Source organism: Microtus oregoni, unplaced genomic scaffold, assembly GCF_018167655.1.
Source record: "Microtus oregoni isolate MIOR12 unplaced genomic scaffold, Mior012 000016F_ref0000370, whole genome shotgun sequence".
In the NCBI taxonomy this organism is placed as follows: Eukaryota; Metazoa; Chordata; class Mammalia; order Rodentia; family Cricetidae; genus Microtus; species Microtus oregoni.
In genome coordinates, this window is record NW_024543075.1 from 34,752,173 (window position 1) to 34,778,740 (window position 26,568).

At 38.0% G+C, this 26,568-nt stretch overlaps 1 protein-coding gene across 3 annotated transcripts in view; it reads left to right on the forward strand.

The window, feature by feature from the left end:
• Sbf2 (SET binding factor 2) overlaps positions 1–26,568 on the forward strand; it is a 411,329-nt gene that overhangs the window by 81,951 nt on the left and 302,810 nt on the right. For all 3 annotated transcript variants that reach the window (XM_041666238.1, XM_041666239.1, XM_041666240.1), the window contains exon 2: positions 1,850–1,935. In XM_041666238.1, the coding sequence (XP_041522172.1) occupies positions 1,850–1,935 (86 nt within the window). The remainder of the gene's footprint in view (positions 1–1,849; positions 1,936–26,568) is intronic.

The window sequence follows — 26,568 nt, forward strand, 5'->3', positions numbered from 1 at the left end:
TTAAAGGGCATACAGATTCCTTTTGGTAATCTTAGTTCTTGAATTTTTGGTAAGGTGGGAGAGTAGGAGCTGGAAAGGAAAGCACAAAGGCCTGGATAAATGTCAGCTTCCTCTCTTTTCCATTTTATCTGGGTACAGTATTTGTCTGCTAAGCACTGTTTCACTGAGTGGTTAGTTTTCTGTTGAGGATTTTCTGCCTTTCTCTTTCTTGTCATCCTTGATTCATTTAATAGGTAGTCCAAGTAGGAGGTACTTCTGCATTTACTTTAACTGACATGACCCACTCTTTTGTGGATATAAAATAGAAATCTGTCAGTCTTCTCTATGAAAAATGTCGTCTCAGGTTTTCCAGCACAATCAGCGCTACCATATGGTGGTTATTACAACTTAAATATAAACTTGAGAAGTCAGTTTAAATATTCAGAATAACCCACAAAATCAAACAGAAATAAAAAAAATATTTGTTTAGCTTTTATAGGTGCCTCATTAAATTCCTCAAAGTGTCAGTAACAGCAATTTACCTATTTGTTATTTGATAACCAAAACTTTATTGCTTTCTTTTTGTGTGGAGGGGTAAGTTTCCTTGTGTAGCTCTGGTTGACCCTGAATTTGTAATCCTCCTGCTTCAGCTTCAGACATGCTGTGATTATAGGCAGTTACTACTACACCTGGCTTCTTTGTACATTTTGTTTAGAATAAAAGATCATTTTCCCATTTTGATTTATACTTCCTAACCAAATTTCTGTCTTCAAATAAGAAGTCTTACCACTCATAAATTACATTTTGATGTGCATTTATAAATGTGTCAACATTTCAATCTAAGCCATCATGTTATTGAAACACTATATATTGTGAAATCAGTAAATAGTTTGTTGCTTCTGGAGAGATTTCAAAAGTCACACTCTACCAAGAAGGTAGAGTCAAATTGGACATAATTAAAACAAACTAGTATTAATTAACTACTTAATTAATTGGCTCTTCAATCCTGGGTATTGAACCAGAGCTATAACAAAAAGCAGGGTTTAGGGGAATGGCTTAGTGGGATAGTACTTGACTAGCACGTGAGAGGCAACCGATTCAATCACTCAGGAGCTGGGGGAGAGAATGTAAAAAGCAACTTAGATCTAGCATGTATTTTATATTTCCATTTTTCTTACAGATTATATTCCTAAAGTTCAGTTTTAAATTGATCCATTCTTTGTCACAGGCTAGTTTTATAACATCTGATCTATTGTATAGATCTGTGATTTTTCAGTCCTGGGATATTTGACAATGTTTGGAAACATTTCATTCTTGGTTATAATAACTTCCCTAAGGAGATGGTAAGTGTTGTGTTCCAATGAGTTGACACTGAGGATGCTGATAAACATACCACAAGTGCTCAAGGTAGCGTTCCCCTCACTTAACACCTAACACATTTAAGAATCACCTAGCCCAAGATGTCAGTAGTACTGATACTGAGAACTCTGCCTAAATGATGGTAAGGTCTCAGGCTAGCCTTAAATATGAACACATAACAGTACTTATAACCTATACTTGAGATTTGGTGCTAACAGTACCATTTCACTTGCCAGTTAAAATTACTTTTTTTATTGGGATATGGATGGCTGTCACTGCCATGATGTGGCCTCTCAACTTTTCTTAGCTTTTCCTGTGTTGGTGAATCTCTGTCAGTTCCTGCTAGAGTAGGAACTGTTATTTTAGAAGCACGTGTCTTTGTTTCTTAAAATTTAAGAAATGTTTACTCTATCTGTTCAAATCTTTTTTTGGAAATAAATAGTAGTATAATGAGTATTCATTCAGGATTTTATACTATCTTATAAATGATTCATTTTGATTTTATCAACAGGGCCAGGAGGAGGTCTGGGGAAGATAATTCAGAGATTCCCACAGCAGGACTGGGATGACACGCCTTTCCCACAGGGAATTGAATTGGTAAGTTGGTGGCATGCAGGCATGCCTTTATCCTTATGTCCTCTTTTTTTAAAAAAATTGCTACATTTTAGCTTATACTATGGTACTTTTCCTATTTAATAATTTTATTGTTTACTGTTATTAGAAATAATTGGTTATATGAATTATGGGATGTTTGTTATGCTATTCTTTTTCCCCATTTAAAGTTCTTGCAAGCATTACAGATTATTGATCTTTAATTTATCCAGAAGCAGAAGAATTTCTCCGATTCTTTAATAAAGTTGGATTACAGACAATCATGAGCCACCATCTGGGTGCTGGGAATCAAACCTAAGTCTTTTGCAAGATTAGCCAATGCTTTGAGTATATCTCTAGACCCTGTATTGTTTCTTTTCTTATTAGCATGGTTCAACAATATCCATTAGGAGTAAAACATGTTGAAAATTTTAAGTTTTTGTATCCTAGCAGATGACTCTCAACTTCACTGAGTGCTTAGTTTTACTTCTTATAATCCAGCCTAATATAAAGATGGATAGAAAAGGTGAATCTGAAATTTTGGCTTTGAAAACAGAAAGGAATGTGAGGATCCAAGGAAAGTGACTTTTTGGAAAGCTGCTTGCATTCTTGTCTCTCCCTCTCCCACTTGCCTCCACAAGCCAATAATTGGTCTTACTGTTTGAATAACCAGGCTTTTCTCCTATAAATGTTTTAAAACTGTTTCAACATTCCTTTTAGTGACTGGAAGGGCAAATTTTGGGGTCTTGATGGAATTTTCTGTAAGTGGAATGGTGGTACCATAGGTAAACAAAGCGTAGTTTTATATGTGACTTCTTGGCATAGCATTTCAGAACTTTGGAAACTAGTTAATACTTCAGAAATATTTAACATATTGCATTGCGTGCCTCAGTGCTTGTGTGCAGGTCAGAAGGCAGCTTTTCAGGGGTCAGTTCTCTCCTTCTACTTTGATTTAGAGGTGTAGGGTCTTGCTTCATGTAGCTGCTGCGATGCATACTCCAGGCTGATTGGCTCTCCTGTCTCAGCCACCATCTCACAGTCAGGTGCTGTGATTGTAAAGGAGTGCCATGGCATCTGGCTTTTTATCTAGTTTCTGGGGATCAAACCCAGTCTTCTGGCTTACGTGACAAGCACTTTTACCCACAGTTTTTTTATTCTTTAGAAATTTTCCAACTTTGATTTGTTAGTGCCTGTACTTTGTCAATTACAAAGTAAATTTCACTTTAAATATTGAAACTCATTTAAAAAACTGAATAAATTATTGCTAACTTTTGATGTAAGTTTTAAACTGTTATTGCCTTATGCTATCCTTGCATAAATTAGGTATACTATTCCGTATATGAACAACATGACTTAGATAACTGATATACTGTGTGATTGTAACTCTAATAGTAGCAAAAAGAAAGATGTCAAAAGTGATCTGTCTCAATTTCTAAGAAGTTTGTTATGATAGTCTCTTTACTGATGATACACATGAAAATCACTTCATACCATTTCTACGGTAGAATGACTTTGAGCATGTAACATTAAGGTTAATAACTAATAGTTATAAATAATTGGAGGAGGTCATAAAGACTAGATGATTGGTGGTAGTATATTATTTTACAAATAAATAAACTGAGACTTAGGTAGTTTACGTAATTTCAGTGAAGTCTGACAGGTAGGATGTAGCAAAGCTAGTATCCAATTTCAGTCTTTTGTTTATTAGTTTCAGTCAAGATACAGTGTTCTGGATGTGACTTTAAAAAATTTTTTTTTCATACAGGGTTTCTCTGCATAACAGCCCTGACTGGCCTAGAACTTGCTCTGTAGACCAGGATATTCTTGAACTCACACAGATCTGCCTGCCTCTGCCTTCCTAGTGCTGGGATTGATTATAGGCATGTGCTACCACCACCTAGATAGAAGTGACATTTTAAAACTGTGGTAGTATTTGTGTTCTAGTGGAAAAATAGAATCTGAAAGATAACTGCTCAAGATGAAAAAGAGGTTTATATAGCCCATGACTTTTAAAATTGAACGTTCAAACAGAGTAGCTGTCTCTGTAGTGTGGGGTGCAATGGTGGAGCCCGTGCAGGAGGAAGCCATAGGTGCAGAGTGAGTGATACCAGGCCCTCTGTTTTTATAACCACTCTCCCATAAGAACTACCAGGGGTCTTATGAGAAATAACTCTTTCCTCCAGTGACCTTCATAAAGATTATTCTCTCCTACTTCTTAAAACTTTTACCACTACCTTTCAGACCCTGTCTTGTTAGTAGTAAATCCTTGGGGGGAAGCCAGATTATATCCAAAACATAGCTTGTGCTGTTGAATAGAGACCAGCTTACCTTATTTGAGGCAAATATGGGATCAGAAAACATATATTTAAATTGTTTTTTGTTGCTATCTCTACTTCTCAGGCAACACACACGGTGCACTTAAATTCTAAGTGGAGGGTTAGATGTTTAACCTGAATAATAAACTTTGTAATCCGTAGAGAAGGATCTTACACATTTTCTCACTAATAAATAGAGGATGCTGAATTTTTTCTTTCCATTTTTATATAAAGAATTTGCCTGCTTTTGTTTGGAGATGATGAGCTTTAATTTGGATAGATTTAAAAATAAAAATATGAAAATAAACTGAACCAAACATAATAACTGCTTTTCCAGTTCTGGGATATTTTTGTCTTTTTTCGTGCTTTTTAGGTATGCACAAAGCCACAGACAGTCTTATAAATAAAGTTGAAAGTTAATTTTAGTAACTGTATTTCAAAGAACATTAGAGAATTGTTTTTTAGGGGTATTCTATGGCTAACAATCTATGTAGAATTATAGCAACAAATATTTTTATTGGCTAGGTCTTGCACATCAGGAAAATAGCATTGTTTTGGCACTAGCTCCTTTTAAAGATGCCTTGTCTCTGAAGTTTATCTTTTATGCTGTTAGTCAGAAAATTCATGGTAATAGTCACAGAAAGCCTTTAGTGAGGCATTTGGAGTGTATCTCATTTTCTTTGAGGATTAAAATGTTTGAAAAAAATTGTGGTTTGAAAAGTAAGCATTCAAATTTTCTAAATTTGAACTTTTAAAGAAATTAATTCAGTTATTTAAATTATTCACCAGTGATTTGATTGTCTAATATGAATTTGGTGTTCTGTAAGTTTGCACTGGAGAAAAGAGAAGTAAAATCCATTTTCAGTACTCTGAAGATATAACATAGGAGAGGTAGACCAGTGTGAGATGCTCCTTGAGGGCAGAGGAGCAAGTTATAAAATGCCATCTAAATATGTGCATTTAAATATTGTGAGCAGGGAACCGAGTGAAGAAAGAATATAAGCAAATTTTTATTTTCTCTCCTTATTTTGAAGAAATATTCATGACAGCAGAATGAGAGCTTACTAGAATTAGAGTTAACTAAGGTTTGGAGTTATGATTTCTTAATCAAAGAAGATATAGTGTAGTAGGTGAACATATATAAGTTTTTGCATGTAGTTATAAAGAGCTAGTTGTGAAAGTTATTATTTAGAATAAAAATATGTGGATAATATGACCAACAAAGAGGTTTGGAAATATATGAAACAACTGTAAAAAATTACAAAATATAGTCTAGTTTCATCTAAACCATGTGTGTTAAGGCTGGAAGCTAGGTGATAAATGTAATATTAAAGTCAATAGAGTTTTTGATGTGAAATATGTGTGGAAGGATACTTGATCCTATTAGAAGTGGGAAGTACTCTACAACACATGGGCACAGGACCACTTCCTACGTATAACCCCAGTAGCACAGACATTAAGGACCTCATTGAATAAATGGGACCTCTTGAGACTGAGAAGCTTCTGTAAAGCAAAGAACACTGTCGCTAAGACACAAAGGCAACCCACTGACTGGGAGAAGATCTTCACCAACCCCGCAACTGACAAAGGTCTGATCTCCAAAATATATAAAGATCTCAAGAAACTAGACCGTAAAAGGCTAATCAACCCAATTATAAAATGGGGCACGGAGCTGAACAGAGAATTCTCAACAGAAGAAGTCCAAATGGCCAAAAGACACTTAAGGTCATGCTCAATTTCCTTAGTGATCAAGGAAATGCAAATCAAGACAACTTTTAAGATACCATCTTACACCTGTCAGAATGGCTAAAATAAAAAACACCAAGGATAGCCTTTGCTGGAGAGGTTGTGGAGAAAGGGGTACACTCATCCATTGCTGGTGGGAATGCAAACTTGTGCAACCACTTTGGAAAGCAGTGTGGCGGTTTCTCAGGAAATTCAGGATCAACTTACCCTTGGACCCAGCAATACCACTCTTGGGAATATACCCAAGAGAGGCCTTATCATACAACAAAAATATATGCTCTACTATGTTCATAGCAGCATTGTTTGTAATAGCCAGAACCTGGAAACAACCTAGATGCCCTTCAATAGAAGAATGGATGAAGAAAGTATGGAATATATACATATTAGAGTACTACTCAGCAGTAAAAAACAAGGACTTCTTGAATTTTGCATACAAATGGATGGAAATAGAAAACACTATCCTGAGTGAGGTAAGCCAGCCCCAAAAAGAGGAGCATGGGATGTACTCACTCATATTTGGTTTCTAGCCATAAACAAAGGACATTGAGCCTATAGTTAGTGATCCTAGAGAAGCTAAATAAGGAGAACCCAAAGAAAAACATATAGGCATCCTCCTGAATATTAACCTTCATCAGGCGATGAAAGGAGACAGAGACAGAGCACCGGACAGAAATCTCAAGGTCCAAATCAGGAGCAGAAGGAGAGAGAGCACGAGCAAGGAACTCAGGACCTCAAGGGGTGCACCCACACACTGAGACAATGGGGATGTTCTATTGGGAACTCACCAAGGCCAGCTGGCCTGGGTCTGAAAAAGCCTGGGATAAAACCGGACTCGCTGAACATAGCGGACAATGAGGACTACTGAGAACTACTGAGAACTCAAGAACAATGGCAATGGGTTTCTGATCCTGCACGTACTGGCTTTGTAGATGCCTAGGCAGTTTGGATGCTCACCTTACTAGACCTGGATGGAGGTGGGTGTTCCTTGGACTTTCCACGGGGCAGGGAACCCTGATTGCTCTTCAGGCTGAGGAGGGAGGGGGACTTGATCAGGGGAGAGGGAGGGAAATGGGAGGCGGTGGCGGGGAAGAGACAGAAATCTTTAATAAATAAATAAATTAAAAAAAAAAGAATCAGGGTACAGACATAGGAATTTTGGTGTACCATGAGAAGACATGGCTTTACAACATAGTAAGGATTATAAAAAGAATTTTAAAAGTTATATTTAAAGCAAAACAATTGTATATATCTGGATAGAAAGTAGTAGTGGTAGTCATAGTTTTGTTTTTCACTCCTTTTTTTTCCTTTGAAGTAATGAAACCACATGCAGGGAATCTAATGATGTCTAGGAGGCGCATCTAAGTAGCTAATTCTTTCTGTAACTATCTGAAGAAGAGAATGTAGTCCGTCTTTGTGATCAGCTTCTCACATGCTAAGTCATTTACTTACTCTGTGCTAGAAATTCAGTTACTTGTAGTTCTACTTAAGGAGCATTGTTAATCATTTATGATAGAGAATACATTTTTTCTCTCGTCAGCCATTTCAGTACTGCTCTCAGAATCTGCTTTAGACAAAGCTTTGTTGCCATGTTGGATACAGCTAAACCTGATGCTTTGAAACTTTAGAATAGAAAGATGCAGAACTACATAGGCCTAGCCCACTATAAATTTATGTTGTTTGCAGTCAGCCTTCTTAATCTGACGTGCCCATCACTTCATCTTTGTAGGCCCTTCTGCACTTGCGGAGGCCCCGTTCTTTTCTGTGCTCTTTCATTGAATCTGACCTAAAGGTAAAATCTGAAAGTTGTAATGACTTGTCATGGCTATTTTTTTCTTTTTACATACATTAAAGATAATAAATGGGCTAAGTAAGAGCACACTTTTTCATCTTCAAAATGAAGTCCGTAGGTTATTTTAGAAATCAACAGTTCATTTGGTGGAAATCTAAGAGAATGCATGGAAGATAATAAAAGTGTCTTTTGGGATATACTTGAAGGCAACGTGTATATCACTTGAACTTACATGCTATTAGTCAGATATCAGTCATATACCATTAGCTATAGTAAAGGATAACAGCTAAAACCTAGATGTGTGCTTTGGAAAGAGAATAAATTTAATGAACAGTTTTTCCTTGCTATAGTGTTTTTGCAGATTCTAAACATCTCTCCATTATTATTCTACCTGATCACTTTAATTATTTGACTAATTAAGACAAGTCTGTTATCCAGTTTAGGCTGGCCTTAAACTTAACTGTGTAGCCCAAGTTGGTCTGGGACTTACAGTTCTCCTTACTTGACCATCCAAGAATCTTGGAATTATAGCCATATACCAGCTTAACTACATTTTATTTTTCTTTTTAAAATTGCATTTATTTATTTTCCATGCATGCCTCTGTGTGTTTGTATGTGGGGGGAGACAGACAGAGAGACAGAGAGACAGAAAGACAAATGAAGAGACAGAGGAGAGGGTTATGCACACAGAGAGAGAGGAGGACAACGTGAAAGAGTAAGTTCTTTTTCCACCATGTGGATCCCAGGGAGTAAAGTCAGGTCAGCAGTTTACCACCCACCTTTGATTTTTAAATGTCACTAATTTATTCTTTGTGGTATATTGTTTTTGTGTTATATCTTGTATAATAAACTATTAAATGTATTTAAAATATTTTCCTGAGTCTGTGAATTGTCCTAGCAAATGATCGAACCTGAGGCAGAATTGCAGGAACTCTTAAATTTGTGGACAGATTTTTTTTCTTAATTTTAGCTCTACTTACTTGGTTGCTTATGTGGGATGTCCTGTATGCAGTGAATATGTTTTATTACCATTGGTTGTAGCACGAATATTAAAAACCCAGAGACAGATATTGGGGTTCAACCTGAGGATCAGAAAAGCAAAACAGCCAACCACTAGAGAGACCTTTTACCTCTACCAAATCTTCAAAAGAGTGAGATCCTGTCTCCACAAATCCTCAAACTCCATACTCTACTCAGTTCCTGTCTCCTCCCCCTTATATTCATCTCTCTGCCTGCCATATCACACTTGTCTCCACCTCCCTAGTGCTTGGATTAAAGGCATGGGATCCCAAGTGCTGGGATCACCTTTGTGTGAGCTGTTTCTCTTTTAGACAGATTCAGTCTTGTGTGGCCCAGGATGGCCTTGAAGTCACAGAGATCCTGTAAGACTGACTAGTATGACTGCTTTGCCCTCTGTTCTTCAGGCAAGCTTTATTTATTAAAACACAAATAATATACCACTGTATTGGTTAATAAAGAAGCTTATTTGGCCAACAGCCAGGAAGAATAGAGCCAGGGAGGAAATCCAAGCAAAGGTAAAGGAAAAAGTACTTGATTCCTAGTCAGGCTTTTGCCTATTGCTTTCTTCATCTCACCATTCCCTGTAACTTAATTGTATCTGATACATATCTCAGCAAGAGTTAATTAATATTTTGGTTTAGCTAGTAGTAGGTTTACAATGTGAATGAGTTTGGTGATAGACTGAAAACTTGAATCAAAGGTAGCTCTTACCTAATTTTACTTACAGCATCTTTCCCTAATTTTAAAACTGAAATTAGAATAACTAATTAAACCAGAATGTTTTCTCATAGAAAATGGGGTTGGAAAAGATGCATAAACTGGGGGCTATTCTGAACAGATTGCAACAGTTATTTAAATACACTGTTGTATTGTATACATGTGTATGCCATACATAGTAGAAGATTAGAAATTATGCAAATCCATCAGTAGAAAGTGGTTTAGTTTCTACTATGTCCAATAGCAATTCATCAGATTATAACACTACTGTTATGAAGGGGAAGCTACAGCATAAGATCCACAGATAGATTACAAGTCTAGGACAAGAAGCTGACATCACTATCATTAGGGAAACGAAATAAAAGCCATTGTAGATTGTGGCCATGACTACTATTAAGTTGTTATTATTTTTGTTGCTATTATTATTATTATTATTATTATTACTATTATTATTATGTGCCTATGTGTGGCTATGTATACACGAGGGCAGATGCCCTTGGAGACTGGAGATGTCAGATCTCCTGAAGCCGGAGTCATATGTGATTGTGCTAGAAACTGAACTCGAGTTCTCTGAGAGCACGCTTAACAGCTGAGCCACCTTTCATTTCCCCATGGCTACTATTAAAACAACAGGAAATAAGTGTCATCTTAGGGGGAATTGAAATCCTTGTGCACCGTTGGTGGGAATGTAAGATGATGCTAATGCTGTGGAAAATGGCTTAGCAGTTCTTCAGTAGAGTAAATTTACTCTGTGACCCAGCAGTTTAATTTCTAGGTATATTCAAAAGAACTTAAAGCAAGGAATCAGGTATTTGTACTCACATGTCCATAGCAGTGTTGTTCACGATAGCTGAAAGTGAAAGGAACTTAAGTGCCAGAGACAGATGGACAAATGAACTTTTAGTAGTACATTCAATGGAATATGTTCAGTTACAAAAATGAAAGAAATATTGATAAAAGTGTCAGTTGGCCTTGGAAACATTATACAGTGGGAAACAAGTGAGCCACTAAAAGACAAATACTCTATAATCTCATTTACAGATAGCATTTAGAGTAGCCAAATTTATACAAACAGAAAGTAAAATGAAGGTATTAAGTAGGTAGGAAAAGGTCATAAAAGGTAAATTGTTTGCGGTCAGAGATTTTCATCTAGGCAAGATTGAAAAAGAGTTCTGAAAATTGCTTGCCCAATAATGTGGATGTACCTACCACTACTAAACTATAAATGTGAAAATGGCCCAGGCAGTTGGTTTTATGTTACATGTTTTACTAGTTACTTTTAAAAAAATGTATGATGTGGACTTTTTTGTATAGACCTAAGGTAATGTCAAACACAGTATAAGGAATTGGAGACATAAGTCTTCAAATAGTATATAGCTTTCTTCGTTAGGGTTTCTATTGCTGTGAAGAGACACCATGACCCTGGCAACTCCTATAAAGGAAAACATTTAATTGTAGATGGCATACAGTTCAGAGGTTTAGTCCATTATCGTCATGGCAGGAAGCATAGTGGCATGCTGGCAGGCATATTGCTGGAGAAGGAGCTGAGAGTTCTACATCTTGTTTCCACAGGCAGCAGGAAGAAACTGAGATCATCTAGGCCTAGCTTGAGCTTCACCCCTAAGTGGCACACTGCCTCCAACAAGATTACACTCCAACAAGGCTACACTTCTTAATAATGCTACTCCCTATGATCCTATGGGGGTCATTTTCTTTCAAAACAGTTTGTAAAGGAGAGAACAGCTGTTTATTTTATCTTGTTTCAAGACACATTGTAAAGCTTCATAATCAACGGGTTATGTTGATTATGTGATATTGGCTTAGGGATAGACATGTGTTAATAGATCGGGGAACAGTGTAAACCAATTTCAACAGAGTTTCCAGGAATAATGTGGTTATGGAAGAGATGGCACAGATAAATGCTAGTACAACTGGTTGTTCATCTGAACAATTAATCTTGATCTATTTTTATACAATATAGAGAAATCAATTTAAAATCCACCATAGACCCAGGGTAAAAGCCAAAGACATAACTTTAAAAACAAACTATAAACATCTTTGTGACCTTTAAAACGTTAGGTCAGGATTTTTAAAGTAGAGCATCTAAAACATGGCAATGATATTTCTCAGGTGTTTTTGAAAACTCTTGAAAAATATTGTATACAATATGGTGGTTAATGAGATAAGATGAAGCCTTATTTTGTTTTGTAAGTTTTTCTTGGTCCTATAAATTCTCTGGATACTGCTTGTACCTTCTGTATTTTGCCATCTACCTTTAGTGAGAAGGGGGCACCAGAAGCAAAAGGGGATACAGAATACCATTTCAGCAGCTCTCTAAGAATGCAGAGCCGAGGGTTTTGTTTTTTTTTTTAACCAGATCTTCTGCAAATTGGAATTTTGGCTGCATCACTGCTGTAGATGATAGCAACTTAGGTGTTAAAAGCATATGTGAAATACCTTGTAATATGAAAGAAAGCACTCTGCCAATTTATATATCTGTTATACTGTGTTTGTGTATATACACATAGACATTGTTTGCTTACAAGAGGCACTGGCTGTTAAGAGAGACTATGGACTCTAGTTCATACACACTAATTCCAGAGGTATCTGCCTAGTGATATTTCTATACTTCTTAGCCCCCTCTCCACTGCCCCTTTATTATTTGTCTGGTAAAGTTCTTCGGTCCAGACATCCTGTTCACTATGTGAAATATTCTTTTTTTGGTTGGGGTTTGTATTGTTACTTGAAGATTCATATGCAACCTTTTTAGTTATTGATATTGAAGCTTATAATAATAATAATATATTATAATATTATTATAATAATAAGCTAATAAGGTGGACTGACTTAAGTACTTAGAATGACTTACAAATATGTTGGTTTTTAAAAAAAAAGAAGTATTTGGTGGCCTCTAGTGGTGGCACTTAAATGTCTGTGAGAAGTCACTGATGCCAATATATGGATTTCCTAGGGAGGAGCACTAAAGTGACAGAATAAGCTAAGCACACATATACATTTATTGGAGCAAATTTTTGTTTTTGAGAACTTAAAATTAAAATGAGTCAATTAAAAATTTGTCAGTGGTGTGGCTGTATCATTAATTAATGATCATTACTGGATTCCTTTTCAAGGAAAGACATAGAATTTCCTTCTTCCTTATTTCCTGTTTCCCTTATCTTCTTCCCATTCTTCTGTAAGATTTTGCTTTATATTCTAGACTGGCTTTAAATTTAAGTCTTCCTGCTTTAGCTTACCCAGAATTGGATTTCCGGTATGTACTAGCCTGCTGGGCTGCACATGCATCTTAACTGGGAAATATTTCTTTGTAGATTGTACTTCATGTTTAGTGTTTATTACATTGCATTTCAATGATGGGATTGATGGGATAATTTCTGATACTTTAAATATAATGCATGCTACAAAGAGACATAATATCTTACATAATAATTATAAAAAAATAAGCAGTCCTTGGTAGAGATCACACCCTTAAATGACTAATTGTGGCTAGCTTAAAGATATTCTAAGTTAGTCTAAGAATATCTGGAATCTGAGCCTTATTTAGCAAGTTAGATATATGATGCCAAAAATTGAGAAATCCACATAAAGTCAATATTAGGAAAACATAGACACTTTTAGTACAGTTAAATGTGAAATTAATTTCTGTTCATTTTAAAAATTAGCCATTGAAATCTAGAGAGATTTAATAGCTTGTCCTGTGCCACATAGCTTTTTCTTAGTTGCTAAACTGTGATCTTTTGAGTCTGTTAAAACTAAAATATTCAAGCAAGGTAGTGGTGGCCCACATCTTTAATCCTATCAGGAGGCAGAAGCAGGTGTAGCTCTGTGAATTTCAGGACAGCTAAGTCTATGCAGAGAAACCCTGTCTCAAAAAACACAAACAATGTAAATAAGTAAACAAACAAAAGGCAAAACAATAGACAAACAAAAATTCAACCAGCCAAAAAACCAAAATAAAAATACTCTCTGTGGGTTTAGACTGTGGCTCAGGAGCAGCACATTTACCCTGCACACACATTGCTTAGTTTGATGTGGGTGTTGGGAGATGCTCATTGTACTAGATAGAGCAAACTGATTTTTAATTATTTTTTGTTAAAAATAGGACTAATATTAGATTCTAATTAGGAAGGGTTAATTAAGTAGCATTAGAAAGACAGTAGTAGGGGCTGGGGAAATGGCTCAGTGGTTAAGATCACTGGCTCTTTTCCAGAGAACCTGTGTTTGGGTCCCATAGCACATGGTGGCTCACAGCTGCTATAACTTCAGTTTCAGAGCATCTGACACCCTCTTGTGGCTTCTATGGGCACCAGATACACACGTGATATACAGACATGCATCTAGACGACATATTCATGCACATAAAATAACAAATAACTTAATAAAAAGTCAAAAGACAGTAGTAGGAAAACATTTTATTATTAAAATTTGAAGACTAATGATGTATTTACAGAGTTGGTGGCTCTTAGTTTTTATTTTATTATTATTTTTCATTTTATTTGTCCAAAGATAGACCTCATTTACAAGAAACATCCATGGGGTTTTGGACTGGGGAATTACGGCACCAATGGGGCTCTAATGAAAAAAGTTTGCTTTTGCAATTGAGGTTATAACTGAATGAAAGATACTGTTAAGGGTATCTTCTCCAGTTTAGAGCTATGAACTTAGTTTAGAATGAGAAATAACCTGTCAAAAAACCTGAGTGAGGAATGCTATTCGTTTTTTAGGCAAGTACAGCTTTTATTAAGTATATTTTGTTTATATTTTCCCATCCCCAAATTTCTCCCAGATCCTACTCACTTTCCCTCTCACCTAACTTTATGTTCTGTCTCTCTCTTTCAAAAAAAAAAACCACAAAAATAAGGATCAAAGCAGATACCCAGTAAGATATCCCACCCCACCCCCAAACCAAAACAAAGCAAAAAGCCCCCCCCCCCCAAAAAAAAACATGGAGTTTGTTTTGTGTTGACCATCTACTCCTGGGCATAGGGCCTGCACTGGAGGTGATTGATAGAGCCAGTGACACGCCATTGGAGACACTAATTTTTCTTTTGCCAGCAGGCATCAATTGCAAATAGCTTCTTGGTTAGGGTGGGACTTGTTTTTTTTTTTTTATATAGTCAATTAGCATGCTTCCTTTTTTTGTTTCATGAATATGGGTCTCTGATATTTGCTGTGTAAATGTTTACATTTGTTAGATTTTTTTTGTTGTTGTTTTGGATTGTTGCCCTCCTTATTTCTTCTGACTAGCTTTGGTTTGAGGTCCACTTTATCAGATACAAGAATAGCTTATATGGGCTTGCTTATGGCTTCCGTCTACTTGATAGTTGGTTTTTTTTTTTTTTTTTCCGAGACAGGGTTTCTCTGTGTTGGAGCCTGTCCTGGAACTAGCTCTTGTAGACCAGGCTGGTCTCGAACTCACAGAGATCCGCCTGCCTCTGCCTCCTGAGTGCTGGGATTAAAGGCGTGCGCCACCACCGCCCAGCTTGATAGTTGGTTTTTATATGTCAATACTTACGGGGTTTTTTGGCATCTTTGGTAGCTTAAGTTTTTCTTGAAGATAATACATAGTTTTTATTTCTTAAAAAACATTTTTTTAATGTTTTGGGAGTGTCATCTAATATATTTTGATAATATTCATCCTGAATCTTTGCCTTAACTCCTCTCAGATCTACTCCGCTTTCTTTCTGCCCAAACTTAGTATACCTTGAAAAAAATTAATAACCCACTGACTTCAGTTTGTGCTATCTATATACTTCTGGATGTGGGGCCATCCAGTGGAGCATGGTTAACTTACCAGGAACTATATATGTAAGGAACCCTTAACGAAAATTGATTCTCCCTCTTCCAAAAGCCATCACCTGTTTGGAGCTTCTCAGTTAGGGACAGGAGTCCATGAAGCCCTCCCCACTTAGTGCTAGAATGTTTATTGAACTGGTCTTGTCCAGGTCTGGTGGAGGCAACCACCGCTGCTGTGAGTCCATGAGAGCAACAACCCTGTCATGTCCAGAGGACAGCACTTCCCTCAGGTCTTTCCCTTAACCTCTGGCTCTTAGAGTTTTTCTGTCTCCTCTCATCCCCTGAGCCTTGAGGATGCAGTGAGATATAGATGTCCCGTTTGTGGTTAAGTACTTCCATAGTCACTTATTCTCTGTTTTCACTAGTTCTGAATTTTTGTGATAACTCTATCCACTGCCCAAGGAAACTTATCTGATGAAGACCAAGAGTTACACTAATTCACTGGTAGAGACATATGTCTTTAGAGGGCATGTTAATACTTTGTCCATTTAGCAAAATAATAAATAGGTAGTAAATTTATCCTTGAGTTCTGTGAGATCCTCAGCCATGAATGTGTTCTTGGCCACCTTTATAGTATTAGACAAGTGTTTCCTCCTGTGGAGTTGGCTTTAAATACAGGGTTATGATGATCCCCTGTCTTCGTTAGGGTTTCTTTTTTGGTGAAGAAAGACCATGACCATAGCAATTTTTATAAAGAAAAACATTTAATTGGGTTGCTTGCAGTTTCAGAGGTTTAGCCACCATCATCATGGTGTAACATGGGAGCATGCAGCCAGACATGCTGCAGGAGAAGGAGCTGAGAGTCCTACATCTTGACTCACAGACAACAGGAAATGGTCCGAGTGTCACACTTGAGTGAAGCTTGAGCAAAAGAGATCTCAAAGCTGCTCCAACACTAACACACTTTCTCCAATAAAGTCATACCTCCTAATAGTGCCACTCCCAATGAGCTTATGGGGGTCAATTACTTTTAAACTGCCGCATCCTTGTAACATTCATGCCACTGTTGGACCCATAGGTAAATCTTAGCAGGCTAGTCATTATTGCAGTTCACAGTTGAGAAAGCCTGTTGATCTTTCTTTTCTTCTAACTAAAAGAATAAAAAGCTGATTGGTAAGTTATGATGCAGCCAATTATTTTTAGGTCCTTTCTATAATAGAGTGCACCCTGTCCTGGGGGAAGGAAAAAACAACAAGAAAAACCGACAAAAATGGATGTGTCAAGGCTGGGGAGATGGATCAGCAGTTAAGAGTATAGGTACTCTTCCAGAAGACCTGGGTTCAATTCCCAGCACCTATGTGATGGTTAATTGCCATCTGTAATTCTAATTACATGGGATCTGATGCGCTCTTTTGGCCCTCTATGGTTCTAGACATGCACAGATGCAAGCAAACACCCATACGTCTAAAAATAAGATAATAAAATAATAGTAATTGTAAAAACAGATGTGCTGTGCCCTTGTTGATTGTTCTAGTAGGTGCTTCTTAAGTGGCAGCAAGTTGTTTGTATGTTCAGTTTTGTAGTCACACTTGCTGCCCTTCAGCGACCTTTGAATGATCACGAATTTCTTAGCATTAACTGTACTAAAAGTCTAGTTGTTGATGTGCTTAAATGTACTATGAAATCCTTTTCCAAACACTAATTTGAAAAGTTAGAATTTAAAAATGTATATAAATATCTTCTAGTGTATGTAATGTATTGTGTGAAGCAGGGTCCATGTGTGAAAATGGGAGGACAGTCTTTGGGAGTTCGTCCACCTTGTTTTTGAGGCAGGATCTTGTGCTGGGTACTCCAGGCTATTAGACTCATGATCATCCATACGATTTTTCCTGCCTCTGTTTAACACTCTGCTGTAGGAGTGCTGATACGACATGTGTACCACTGCATCTGACCTTTTTTATTTTAAATCCAGTGTGGGCTCTATGTATCAAGCCTTCGAAGCAAGTATTTTTATCTACTTAGACATCTCCCTGTTCCTTTAGCAAATATTTATTACCAAGAGCTACAGGTCCTGAATGTTTGTATGTGCCGTTGGGTTTTCTGAAACTTATACAAGTCAAAGTGTGGAATATTAATATTCCAATAAAGCATGTTTGTGGTGGTTTGAATTGACAATGGCCATGATAGGCTTATGCACTGGAATGCTTGCTCCCCAGTTGGTGGAACTATTTGGGAAGATGTCTTAGTGTTTTTATTGCTGTGATGAAACACCATGACTAAAGCAACTTGGGAGGAAAAAGTTTATTTGGTTTACATATCTTAAATCATAGTCTCCTGAAGGAAGAAAAGGCCAGAACTCAAACTGGGTGGAAACCTGGAGGTAAGAGTTGATGCAGAGGCCATGGAGAGGCTGCTTACTGGCTTGCTCAGCCTGCTTCCTTTGGCACCCAGGACCACCAGCCCAGGGATGGCACCACCCACAATGGACTGGGCCCTCCCCATTAATCACTAATTTAAAAAATGCTCTGCAGGCTTGTCTACAGCATCCTCTTAAGGGAGCTATTTCTCAATTGAGGTTCCCTCTTCTAAGACAACTCCAGATACTGCACCACTCTTTCTTTAAGTTTCTATAATCTCTATATTGTTGCTCTTGCTGGTATTACATAAATCCCACAAAGGTTTTTGTTTCTTTTCATACGTATTTCTTCTTACTCAAATGTTTTGTTTTGAAGTTTATAGATTGTTTCTGTTGATCCCATTGAGTGTTGCATTTTCATTTCAGTTGTGCATTCTTTAACATTTTCAGGGAGGGAGAGGCCATCTCACCAGGAATCTCAATGGAGTTGTGATTTACATTTTCCCACTGGCTAAGGATGTTGAACATTTTTCTTGGACTTATATTTTGTTTTCACTATTTCTTTTGAGAGTGTCTGTTCAGTTCGTTTGTCCATTTGTTGATTGGATTACTTGTTCTTTGTTTAAGGTCTTTATTAAGGATAACTGACAAGGTCTCCTCCCATTCTATTGTCTCTTCACTCTCATTACAGTGGATCATAGACTTATATGAGAATCTAAAAGGCCGGGCGGTGGTGGCGCACGCCTTTAATCCCAGCACTCGGGAGGCAGAGGCAGGCGGATCTCTGTGAGTTCGAGACCAGCCTGGTCTACAAGAGCTAGTTCCAGGACAGGCTCCAAAAGACAGAGAAACCCTGTCTCGAAAAAAAAAAAAAAAAAAAAAGTAAAAAAAAAAATTAAAAAAAAAAGAGAATCTAAAAGTATACTTTATTTTTTTCTTTTCTTTGTGTGGTTTATTTATCTTTACAATAAGTCGTGCTGTGTTTTCATTGATTTTTCTGTTTCTTTTATATATCATTTTTTATTGTTTCTAATCTTAGTTTTCCTACTTCTGATTTTATAGAGTTAATTTGTTCTCATTTTCCAGCTTTTTTTTGGGGGGGGTGGAAACTAGAGTAATTGAGACCTTTGCTCATTTGTGTAAAGGTGTCTAGACAATACAAGCTAATCTTCAAGCACAGTTTTAATTCCACCCTTCAAGATTTAGAAAGTTGTTTTAATTTTAGTCTACTAAAATGTTTATAAATCTGTAGTTTGAATTATTTTTTTCTCATGTATTATTTAGAATTGTGTTTCAAGGCTCCTTAAACTTTCATAGAATCTTTTCTTTCATAGGTTTTTTATTTAATTTCAGAGAATGCAGTGTGTGATTATTTTATTAAATAAAATTAATGTGATTAAATTATTTCTTTGCTGTGTTGCTAGAGATTCCTTAAAAGAAAATTTGGACCTCTTCCTTGTGGCTAGAATATGGTCTGTCTTGGGCAGTGTTGTTTTTATTTTGATGATTACAACTCCCATCAAGTGTTTTTGTTGTTGTTTTTCTGGTTACTGTCTGTCTGTCTGTCTATCTATCTATCTTTTTTTTTTTAACTTTCTTTTTGTTTTATTGAGAAAAAAACAATTTCCGCCTCCTTCCAGCCTCCCACTCCTCCCCCCCCCACTCTTCTCCCTCTCCCCCAACACCTCTCCCCCTCCCTCTCAAGTCTGAAGAGCAGTCAGGGTTCCTTGCCCTGTGGAAAGTCCAATGTCCCCCCCCCCCCCCTCCTGGTCTAGGAAGATGAACATCCAAACTGGTTAGGCTCCCACACAGCCAGAACATGAAGTAGGATCAAAACCCAGTGCCATTGTCCTTGGCTTCTCAGCAGCCCTCATTGACCTCCATATTCAGAGAGTCCGGTTTTATCCCATGCTTTTTCAGTCACAGTCCAGCTGGCCTTGGTGAGCTCCCAATAGATCAGCCCCACTGTCTCTGTGGGTGGGTGCACCCCTCTTGGTCCTGACATCCTTGCTCGTCTTCTCCCTCCTTCTGTTCCTCATTGGGACTTTGGGAGCTCAGTCCAGTGCTCCAGTGTGGGACTCTGTCTCTATCTCCATCCATCGCCAGATGAAGGTTCTATGGTGATATGCAAAATATTCATCAGTATGGCTATAGGATAGGATCATTTCAGGTTCCCTATCTTCAGCTGCCCCAGGAACTAACTGGGGACCTCGCCTTGGGCACCTGGAAGCCCCTCTAGGTCCAAGTCTCTTCCCAACCCTAAGATGGCTCCCTTAATTAAGATATGTGCTTCCCTGCTCCCCTATCCAACCTTCCTTTATCCCAATCATCCCGTTTCCCCAAGTTCTCCCCATCCTACCCTTCTCACTTTTCTCTCCCCATCTCCCCTTACCCCCCTCGCCCCCACCCTTAAGATCCCAATTTTTGCCTGGCAATCTTGTCTACTTCCCCTACCCAAGAGGATAGCTATATGTTTTTCTTTGGGTTCACCTTCTTATTTAGCTTCTTTAGGATATCCAATTATAGACTCACTGACCTTTATTTAAGGCTAGAAACCAATTATGAGTGAGTACATCCCATGTTCATCTTTTTGGGTCTGGGTTACCTCACTCAGGATAGTATTTTCTATTTCCATCCATTTGCATGCAAAATTTGAGAAGTCATTGTTTTTTACCACTGAGTAGTACTCTAATGTGTATATATTCCACACTTTCTTCATCCATTCTTCCATTGAAGGACATCTAGGTTGTTTCCAGGTTCTGGCTATTACAAATAATGCTGCTATGAACATAGTTGAACAAATGCCCTTGTCAGATGATCGGGCATCTCTTGGGTATATTCCCAAGAGTGGTATTGCTGGGTCCAGGGGTAGGTTGATCCCGAATTTCCTGAGAAACCGAAACACTGCTTTCCAAAGTGGTTGCACAAGTTTGCATTCCCACCAGCAATGGATGAGGGAACCCCTTCCTCCACAACCTCTCCAGCAGAGGCTATCATTGGTGTTTTTGATTTTAGCCAATCTGACAGGTGTAAGATGATATCTCAAAGTTGTTTTGATTTGCATTTCCCTGATCGCTAAGGAGGTTGAGCATGACCTTAAGTGTCTTCTGGCTATTTGAACTTCTTCTGTTGAAAATTCTCTGTTCAGATCAGTGCCCCATTTTTTAATTGGGTTAATTAGCATTTTAAAGTCTAGTTTCTTGAGTTCTTTATATATTTTGGAGATCAGACCTTTGTCTGTTGCGGGGTTGGTGAAGATCTTCTCCCAGTCAGTGGGTTGCCCTTTTGTCCTAGTGACAGTGTCCTTTGCTTTACAGAAGCTTCTCAGTCTCAAGAGGTCCCATTTATTCAATGTTGCCCTTAATGTCTGTGCTTCTGGGGTTATACCTAGGTAGCGATCGCCTGTGCCCATCTGTTGTAGGGTACCTCCCAATTTCTCTTCTATCAGGTTCAGTGTGCTTGGACTGATATTGAGGTCTTTGATCCATTTGGACTTGAGTTTTGTGCATGGAGATAGATATGGGTCAATTTTCATTCTTCTACAGGTTGACATCCAGTTTTGCCAGCACCATTTGTTGAAGATGCTTTCTTTCTTCCATTGTATACTTTTAGCTCCTTTATTGAAAATGAGGTGTTCATAGGTTTGTGGGTTAAAATCTGGGTCTTCTATACGATTCCATTGGTCGACTTCTCTGTTTTTATACCAATACCAAGCTGTTTTCAATACTGTAGCTCTGTAGTAGAGTTTGAAGTCAGGAATGGTAATGCCTCCAGAAGTTCCTTTATTATATAAGACTGTTTTGGCTATCCTGGGTTTTTTGTTTTTCCATATAAAGTTGATTATTGTCCTCTCAAGATCTGTGAAGAATTTTGATGGGACCTTGATGGGGATTGCATTGAATCTATAAATTGCTTTTGGTAGAATTGCCATTTTTACTATGTTGATCCTCCCAATCCAAGAGCAAGGGAGATCCTTCCATTTTCTGGTATTCTCTTCAATTTCTTTCTTCAATTCCTTAAAGTTCTGGTCAAATAGATCTTTCACTTCCTTGGTTAGAGTTCCCCCAAGATATTTTATGCTATTTGTGTCTATCGTGAAAGGTGATGCTTCTCTGATTTCCCTCTCTGCTTCCATATCCTTTGTGTATAGGAGGGCGACTGATTTTTTGGAGTTGATCTTGTATCCTGCCACATTACTAAGGCTGTTTATCAGCTTTAGGAGTTCTTTGGTGGAGTTTTTGGGGTCGCTTATGTACACTATCATATCATCTGCAAATAATGAAAGTTTAACCTCTTCCTTCCCAATTCGAATCCCCTTGATCCCCTTATGTTGTCTTATTGCAATTGCTAAAACTTCAAGCACTATATTGAAGAGGTATGGAGAGAGTGGACAGCCTTGCTGTGTTCCTGATTTTAGTGGGATGGCTTTGAGTTTCTCTCCATTTAGTTTGATGTTAGCTGTCGGTTTGCTGTAAATAGCTTTTATTATATTTAGGTATGACCCTTGTATCCCTAATCTCTCCAAGACTTTTATCATAAAGGGATGTTGAATTTTGTCAAAAGCTTTTTCAGCATCTAATGAATGATCATATGATTTTTTTCTTTCAGTTTATTTATATGATGGATTACATTGATGGATTTTCGTATGTTGAACCAGCCCTGCATCTCTGGGATGAAGCCTACTTGATCATAATGGATAATTTTTCTAATGTGTTCTTGGATACGGTTTGCCAGTATTTTGTTGAGGATATTTGCGTCAATGTTCATGAGTGAGATTGGCCTGTAATTCTCTTCTTGGTTGAGTCTTTGTGTGGTTTTGGTATCAGAGTGACTGTAGCTTCATAAAAGGAATTTGGCAATGACTCTTCTGTTTCTATATTGTGAAATACATTAAGGAGTATAGGTATAAGCTCTTCTTGGAAGTTCTGGTAGAATTCCGCATTGAAACCATCTGGTCCTGGGCTTTTTTTGGTAGGGAGGTTTTTGATGACAGCTTCTAATTCTTCGCGACTAACAGGTCTATTTAGATTGTTCACCTGGTCCTGGTTTAGCTTTGGTATATGGTATTTATCTAAAAACATGTCCATTTCTTTTACATTTTCCAGTTTTGTGGCATACAGGCTTTTGTAGTAAGATCTAATGATTTTTTGAATTTCCTCTGTGTCTGTGGTTATGTCCCCCTTTTCATTTCTGATCTTATTAATTTGTATATTCTCTCTCTGCCGTTTGATTAGTTTGGATAGGGGTTTATCAATTTTGTTGATTTTTCTCTAGGAACCAGCTTTTTGTTTCATTGATTCTTTGGATTGTTTTCTGTGTTTCTATTTTGTTGATTTCAGCCCTCAGTTTGATTATTTCCAGTCTTCTACTCCTCCTAGGGGAGTCTGCTTCTTTTTTTTCAAGAGCTTTCAGGTGTGCTGTTAAGTCTCCAATATTTGCTTTCTCTGTTTTCTTTAAGTGGGCACTTAGTGCGATGAACTTTCCTTTTAGCACAGCTTTCATAGTGTCCCATAAGTTCGAGTATGTTGTTTCTTTATTTTCATTGAATTCCAGGAAGACTTTGATTTCTTTCTTTATTTCTTCCTTAATCCAGGTGTGGTTCAGAAGTTGACTATTCTGATTCCATGAGTTTGTAGGCTTTCTGGGGGTAGCATTGTTGTTGAATTCTAACTTTAATCCATGGTGGTCTGATAAGACACAGGAGGTTACTAATATTTTTTTGTAACTGTGAAAGTTTGCTTTGTTACCGAGTATGTGGTCAATTTTCGAGAAGGTTCCATGAGCTGCAGAGAAGAAGGTATATTCTTTCCTATTTGGGTGGAATGTTCTATAGATGTCTGTTAAGTCCATTTGATTCATTACCTCCATTAATTCTCTTATTTCTCTATTAGGTTTCTGTCTGATTGACCTGTCCTTTGGTGAGAGAGGAGTGTTGATGTCTCCTACTATTAGTGTGTGCCGTTTGATATCAGCCTTGAGTTTTAGTAATGTTTCTTTTACGTACGTGGGTGCTTTTATATTAGGGGCATAGATATTCAGGATTGAGACTTCATCCCGATGAATTGTTCCTGTTATTAGTATAAAATGTCCGTCTCCATCTCTTCTGATTGATTTAAGTTTGAAGTCAACTTTGTTAGAAATTAGTATGGCCACACCTGCTTGTTTCTTGGGTCCATTTGCTTGATAAGCCTTTTCCCAGCCCTTTACTCTCATTAGGTGCCTGTCTTTGTGGTTGAGGTGTGTTTCTTGTAAACAGCAGAATGTTGGATCCTGTTTTCGTATCCAATCTTTTAGCCTGTGCCTTTTTATAGGTGAGTTGAGTCCATTGACATTAAGTGATATTAATGACCAGTGGTTGTTAACTCCGGTCACTTTTTTAGTAGTAGAGTTTGTGTGTTTCCCTTCTTTGAGTTGCGCTGGTGAAGGGTCTCTAGATGTTTGAGTTATTGTGGTCATTGTTGGACTCCTTGGTTTGTGATTTTCCTTCTATTACTTTCTGTAAGGCTGGATTTGTGGTAACGTATTGTGTAAATTTGTTTTTATCCTGGATAATTTTGATTTCTCCATTTATAGTGAACGAAAGCTTGGCTGGGTATAGTAGTCTGGGCTTGCATCCATGGTCTCTTAGTTTCTGAAGTACATCTATCCAGGACCTTCTGGCTTTCATGGTTTCCATAGAGAAGTCAGGTGTAAGTCTGATAGGTTTACCCTTATAAGTAACTTGACCCTTTTCCTTTGCAGCTCTTAATATTCTTTCTTTATTCTGTATGTTTTGTGTTTTGATTATTAAATGACGAAGAGATGTTTTTTTTTTGGTCCAGTCTATTCGGTGTTCTGTATGCTTCTTGAACCTTCAAAGGAATATCTTTCTTTAGGTTGGGAAAGTTTTCTTCTATAATTTTATTAAATATATTTTCTGGACCGTTGAGCTGTACCTCTTGTCCTTCTTCTATCCCAATTATTCTTAGGTTTGGTCTTTTTATTGTGTCCCATATTTCCTGAATGTTTTGTGATGAGGATTTGTTGGTTTTGCTGTTTTCTTTGATCAGTGTGTTTATTTTCTCTATGGTATCTTCAGTGTCTGACATTCTTTCTTCTATCTCTTGTAATCTGTTGTTAGTACTTGTCTCTGTAGTTATTGTTTGTTTACCCAGATTTTCCATCTCCATCCTTCCCTCGGTTTGTGTTTTCTTCATTGCTTCCATCTCATTCTTCAAGTCTTGAACCGCTTCCCTAACCTGTTTGATTGCTTTTTCTTGTTTCTCTTGGTTTTCTTGCCTGTCTTTGAGCGATTTAGTCATTTCCTCTACCTTTTTGTTTGTAATCTCTAATTGTTTATGGCAGTTTTTCACCTCCTGTTTAAGGTCCTCTATTATTTTCATATAGTTCACTTTTGAGTCGATTTCTTCTATTTCTTCTGGAGTAGGGTGTACAATTCTTCTTATTTCGGGATCCCTGGATTTTGGTGGTGTCATGTTGCCTTTCAGGTTGTAGGAGGAATTCTTGCATTGGCGCCTTCCTATCTCTTCCTTCAAATGGAGCCAGGAGAGCCCTGGTGTCTTGGTGGTCTCTCCTGTGATTGACTCTCTGGGTGTATCTCTTCAGTGTAGAAGCAGGAACCGTTCCCGTCCAGATGGGATTCCTCAGCAATTAAACAGGGCCGCTAGGTAGCCCAATGATCTGGGGGCAAAAGGATGAACGGAGCAAGGAGGTGTGGGGGGCGATATCCAGAAGAGTATGGGAAGCCTGGTGGAGGAGCCGAAGGTGCGCGGGGCTCCCTTACAGGGGACCCTGAGGCCTGCCCAGTAGGCAGGCACTCACCAGCTCTGGGTGGGTAGCCTTAGTGTAGGAGCTTAAAACTGTTCTTGAGCACTAATCCTAGCATACAGCAGGGCAGGGTTGGGGAGGGGGGCTGGGGTGCTGGGTCGTGCAAAAGAAAGACAGCCCTGCAGAAGGATCTGGGGGAGGGGGGTTTGTGCTCTCTTCCGGGACAGTCCGCCCCTGGATAGCACACACTCACCCGTCCAGATGGAATTCCTCAGCAACTAAACAGGGCTGCCGGTAGCCCAATGATCCAGGGACTAAGGATGAATGGAGCAAGGGGGGATGGGCGGGGGGGGGGGGCGGTATCCAGAAGAGCACAGAAAGCCTGGCGCAGGAGCTGGAGGTGCTTGGGCTCCCTTTCAGGGGACCCTGAGGCCTGCCCGATAGGCAGGCACTCACTGCTCTGGGTGGGTAGCCTTAGTGTAGGAGCTTAAAACTCTATCTATTTATTTCAGTTTTTTGAGACAGGATTTTTTTGTGTGTGTGTCCTTGGCTGTCCTGGAACTTAATTTGTAGACCAGGCTGGCCTTGAACTCAAAGAGATCCGCCTTTCTCTGCCTCCTGAGTGCTGGGATTAAAGGCGTCTGCCACCATTGCCTAGCAAATTTATTATTTTTAATACATTTCAATTAAAAATAATAACATCACCTTTTCCTTTCCTTTTCTTCCTTCTTTCTAATCTCTCTGATAACCCCACCCTTAACTTTCAAATTTATAGGCTCTTTTTCTTTGATTATTATTGTTACACATATACACAAATATAAAAAATATATAAAAGTACAATTTTTTGAGTTCCTTTTTGTTATTTGTTTTTATGGTTTTAGAGCTAACCACTTTGTATTGCATAACTAATGAGAGGACTCATCTCTGGAGAGGGTATTTCACCCTCTTTGTTCAGTCATTAATTGTAATTCTTCAGGGGGTAAGACCCTGTGAGATTTTTCTCCCTTCTATAGTAGTGTGCCTATTGATATTGCCATTATTCAGGTCTTGTTTATTCAGGCATTTTTCAGAGTAAGTCTCTTAGCAGATATTCTGGTGTTCTGGATTTTACACGCACACACACACACACACACACACACACACACACACACACACACAGTCTCTCCATGACATCT